Source organism: Hibiscus syriacus, unplaced genomic scaffold (assembly GCF_006381635.1).
Source record: "Hibiscus syriacus cultivar Baekdansim isolate YM2019G1 unplaced genomic scaffold, ASM638163v2 tig00003721_pilon, whole genome shotgun sequence".
Taxonomy (NCBI): Eukaryota; Viridiplantae; Streptophyta; class Magnoliopsida; order Malvales; family Malvaceae; genus Hibiscus; species Hibiscus syriacus.
In genome coordinates, this window is record NW_024061981.1 from 182,820 (window position 1) to 188,343 (window position 5,524).

At 33.6% G+C, this 5,524-nt stretch overlaps 1 protein-coding gene across 1 annotated transcript; it reads right to left on the reverse strand.

Moving 5' to 3' along the window:
• Positions 1–1,466: 1,466 nt before the first annotated feature.
• Positions 1,467–2,424, reverse strand: LOC120181333. Its single transcript, XM_039186498.1, has one exon. The coding sequence runs from the start codon at positions 2,201–2,203 to the stop codon at positions 1,508–1,510; it is 696 nt and encodes a 231-aa protein (XP_039042429.1). The 5' UTR covers positions 2,204–2,424; the 3' UTR covers positions 1,467–1,507.
• Between the last annotated feature and the right edge of the window lie 3,100 nt (positions 2,425–5,524).

Consider the following 5,524-nt stretch of genomic DNA (forward strand, 5'->3'; position numbering starts at 1 on the left):
AAAAAATAAATAAAATTATGATGTGATATTTTTTAGTGATATAATATTATTTTATGAGAATATGTTACTGTTAATTTTTTTGTAAAATGTATTAGAAGTACATGTACTTTTAAAAAAATTAATGTGACATTTGTTTTATTTTCCTCTCTCAATGTGATCCTCAAACTCAGAAAATAAATTCAATATGACTCATTGATTAATATTTTTTGTCGTTGATCATTAAGATGATGATGTCACAAACATGACAAACAGACTACCACATCAGCATCATGGATTACGATATCAACATCGTGAATTGTCACGTCAATACCATAACGTTAAAGATGAAAAATGTTAGTCAAATGATCACATTAAGTTTATTTTCTAAATTGAATGGTCATATTGACAGAAAAATAATACGATGATCACATTAATTTTTTCAAAAAGTACATGACCTCTATTACCCTTAAATTTTAACGGTAGATGATCGACATAAAATATTAAATATAATTCTAAAAAATAATTAAATTAAGAAACAAAATCACAAATAAATAAGAGAGTAAGTGACTAAGGGAGCGTTAGGTTCAGGGTATCTCATATTACTGGGGGAATGAAATGTCATCCCCGTTTGATTGACAAACATTCCCAGCCCCCAGTAATAAGTTATTCCCGATAGTGGTATTTTGGAGGTATATTACTGGGAATGTGATTACCCCTTCCCTTAGTTATGGTTACATTCCCGACATTTTAGACTAAAATATCTTTAATTTTTTTTTCAAAAATATCATTCTTCTGCTAAGAAGGTTAAATTATTTTATATTTACAAAACAAAGTCCATAATTAAAATTTTATATGAAATTCAATGGTTAAAATAAAATTTTACCCTTTCATTAAACCTATTTATCTTTTCAATTTTACAAAAAAAAAATTATATAAATTTTATGAATTTAAAATTTTAAAAGAAAATATATAAATTAATTATAATAGAATTCAACTTGTAAAAAACAAATATATAATAAGAACAATTTGATAAAATATACATTCAAATAATCTTTTATTCCTTTAACAAAACATTGTAATATTACATTCTTGCTAAATGAATCAAACATAAAATACAATATTTTTAGTAATTTTATTTTCATCGATAATCATATTCCTATCGATAATCTTACCTTTCATGAACCAAATGCATATAAATTTAGCACAATCGCAAGTCACAAACCAGGGCAACGGGAAAGGGATACCCTACTAAAGTACCCCTTCCCTCTTGCAGTCTGTGTGTTTGAAGAATCGTACCAGTTTTTAATGTTCACCTCTCAATCTTTACTGCCTTCACCAACCGTTTCTACAATCTAGTGATCTGTTCTACACCTCCTATTTAATTAAAGTACAGATAGTTAGTATTCATGGAGTCAGACAAAATGATTTTTTTAACATATTTACAGACTAATTGAAAATTAGGAGCAATAATCGACGCAAGGAGTGTATTAAAAATATACTTTGATGACATGCTAAATATGACTAATTTTTACACTACAATTCTTAAACTCACGAACCCCACTTCTTTATCTGACAATACGTCTCCCGGCGAGGTTACGTCCTCGGTTTCCGGTGAAAATATCAAAAGCCCGGAATCAAGATCACGATCTGGAGAAGGCGACGGAGTGAAGTAAGGCGGCGATGCGCATGGCGTCGAAAACGGAGTCTCCGAGTCAACTGCAACCACCACGTCACCCAACAATTCGGCCCCACCCGATAAACAGTACCTCAGACAAGCCCGCTTCTCGTTTCTCGCTTCACTCTGATCAGCGGAATTCTCGACGCTGTCGTTTCCTTCTCGTTCCTCTTCTTTTATCGTATACAAGATCCTCGACTGCCCGTACAACGCCGCCAGTTCGTTGTCATCGTCCTCTGTCGCGTCTCCCACCGATTCCGGCGCCGTAGCTGCCTCCGTCGGCGTCTGGGAAACCACCCCAGAGGAGGGCTCCACCCGAGCATGCTGGTTTTTCCAGCAGAAGAAATAGAGAAGATCCTTAGAGGGAGTAGCGTAGAAAGGTGAACCCGGAAACTCGGAGTCAATGGAACGCGCGCCTCCGCTGATGACGCTGCGCTGACAGAAGCTTCGTTTACGCCAAAGAACGTAAACAAGTTCTAGGAAAAGTGCTAAAAGAATTGTTGCGAAGATGACGATGAGAACTATTGCAAGCTTAGTTGGAGCAATCATGGGCGATTTACTGTTTCAGCTGATGTTTACATAACAAAGGAGTCAACTGAGGAATTGTGGGGGAAGGAGAAAAGAAAGGATTTTGTTTGTGGTTTTAGGGATGAGAAAATGATGAGGTTTTTTCTCGGAAAATGTCTGGGGGCAGAATCATGGAAAACAGAAACGGTAAGAGATTGTGATGTGTGGAAGTAGAAAAGCTAGTGAGGGGGACTCTTCATCTTTTTTGTTTTTTTTTTTTTGGACTAAAAGGATTTTTGAATTAGTTAGGCCGACGGATTCCAAGTAACTTTCTAGTTAATCTCCAAACTCTCATCTATTAGTATGTATACTTGTATTTTTATTTTTTTTCTAATTTTTTAAAGGTATGTAACATCCGTTGCGAAAATTAATACATATTAACAATAAATCAAATCAGAAAGTGTACAAATGATCTTTGATTATAATATGATATTTTATTGAGTCTTTTAACTATCAAAAAGTATAAAATAGTCTCTCTATTATAGAGAGTTATTTTATTGACTCTATAAAATATTAAAAATTATAAAATGGTCATTCGATTATTCATTATGTTCCAAATTAGTATTTTTTCATTAAAAGATTAACGATCATCCGAGTTGGACGTTAATATGTTGATTGACATATGATAGTCATTTAATATTATGAGATCAGATTTTATCATATCTCAATTAGCATGTTAACATACAAATCAGATTGTCGTCGAAAGTTTTTACGGAAAATGACGAGTTTAAAACATAATGAATAGTTAGGTGATCATTTTGTAACTTTTAACAGTTAAGAGACTTAACAAAATAACTCCCTTAGAGGATTATTTTGTAACTTTTAAAAGTCGGGGACTTAATAAAGCAATACCCTATAATCATGAGACAATTTATTACTTTAACCTAAATCAAATCATATTTACTATGGTAAAATATTAATATTTCGATTATAAGATGTGTTGAATTAAGATTTTGATATAATAATAAATTGCAAAATTGATTTTGAACTCAATCGAATTTATCAAAAATTTATCAAAAATAATTCAAAGTCCAAATTAACTTGGAAAATATTTTTTAAATGTTTTCCAACTTAGTCGATCCTTTCAAAAATATACTCAATCGTTTTCGCGCTTTAAAGTCGAGTTTTCAAACATTTTTTGCTCAAATAATCGATCCTTTAGAAAGGGATCAATCTCTTTAACCAAAAGATCGACCCCCTTGTTAAAGGATCAATCCATTGGGTTCCAATATGTTTGGGATCGATCCCTCAAGGAAAAGGATCAATTCCTTCACTAAAAGGATCAATCCCTCGATGAAAAGGATCGATCCCTTCCCTTAAAGAATCATCACTTTCTTGCAATAATCAAATTATTTGAAAAAATGATCGACCACTTTCACCAAAGGATTGATCCCTTTTACATTAAATGTTTTTTTTGTTGGTAATGGCTATAATGATCCCCAACGGATCTAAATGGCTAAAATTAATTGAGAATGTATAAATTGAAAGTCAAAGATTCTCAAGGCCAACAAGGATCATATTGAACCAACCTACCAACATCAAAGTTTTGTTTTATGCTTAATTTATCAAATTCTTTGTTGTAAACACACTTGTGAGCTACATTGTTTATTTTCCTCAATTGTGTATTGGGTTAGAGCTTAATTTGTGCAAACATATTTGCCTTATGAGGTTTTCTTTGTTTGCTCTATTTGTAATTCCTCTTGTGGAAATAGTGTAAGCAAGGTTTTGGGGTATAAACCTTGTGTGTTTGTAAGGTTACACCTTGTCGTCAAAGGTTAGTAATTCTAGTGGATTTGATAAATCCTTAGTGTGGATGCAAAGATAGTGGATGTAGACTTTGGTTTAGAAAGTTAAATCACTATAAATCATCGCGTAAAAAGTTTTATTTTTCATTTACTTTCACAATTTTCTTAAAATGACAATTCACCCCCTCTCTTAGCTTATTTTGGTTGTTCATAAAATCTAATAATAGGTACCAAAGCAGGTCACCCCTCTCTTAGCTTATGTTGAGTTAATCGATTGACGAAATTGGCCAAGAGGGGGGTGAATTGGCAATTAAAAATTTGGTGGAAGCTTTTGCAGAAAAATGAAAGTAATTGCATAGGGATTTAGAGTGGTTCGACTTTCTCAACCAAAGTCTACGTCCACTACCTTAGCTATCCACACTAAGGATTTTCCACAAATTCACTAATTTGTCTTTCTTTTGAGGACAAAGAGTAACCTTACAAACCCTCAAGAATTATACCCCAAATTCTTGAGAACACTCTCTGTTGAGTTAATCGATCGACGGAATTGGCCAAGAGGGGGGTGAATTGGCAATAAAAATTTTGGTGGAAGCTTTTGCAGAAAATTGAAAAGATTTGCACAACGATTTAGAGTGGTTCGACTTTCTCAATCAAAGTCTACGTCCACTACCTTAGCTATCCACACTAAGGATTTTCCAACAAATTCACTAATTTGTTCTTTTTTTTGAGGCCAAAGAGATAACCTTACAACACCCTCAAGAATATACCCCAATTCTTGAGAACACTCTTTCTCAAAGAGAAGATTACAAATTTGCAAACTTACAAGGAAATCCTCACAAGGTAGATTGTTTACACAATTCTAGAACAAAGAAAGAGAACACTCAACAATGAATACTGTTGAAACATTTTGATATTTCGATATAACAAATTAAGTTAAATGGATTTTAAGATTTTCCAAATGATATTCTAAGTATATTCGATATAACTATTCGAATATCAAAACATTACTCCAAATATTTCAAAAATCATTTTTAATCCTTACTTAAGTGTAAAATTAAGTTTTAATCATAAAACAATTTCAAAATAATCTTACAAAGTATTTCGAACCAATTCAAAAGCCAAAAATTACAGATTGCTCAGAGGGAACCGATTCCCCCCATAGGAGGAACCGATTCCCCCTAAATTGTTTTGGCCCCGAGATTTCCAGAATGCTCGGAGGGAACCGATTCCCCCCATAGGAGGAACCGATTCCCCCCTAAACAGTTTTGCTCCGAGAATTCCAGTATGCTCGGAGGGAACCGATCCCCCCCAAGGGGGTACTGATTCCCCCTTGTACAACGGTCGAAATATTTGAATTTTACACTTAGGAACCGATTCCCTTCAAGGGGGAACCGATTCCCCCCACGCTCCAAGCTATTTTATTAAATGTTTTCACACTAAAACGGCTATAATATCTTCTCTAATCATCCCCAACGTTCAGAAGTGATCCAAGGTGTATTTAAGCAAGCTTAGAAGCCATTGATCAATAACAAGAAACATCAAGCAACTAGAATCAAGA

Coding starts and splice junctions, on each gene's coding strand:
- LOC120181333 (XM_039186498.1), bottom strand. CDS start 2,203: ATGATTGCTCCAACTAAGCTTGCAATAGTTCTCATCGTCATCTTCGCA.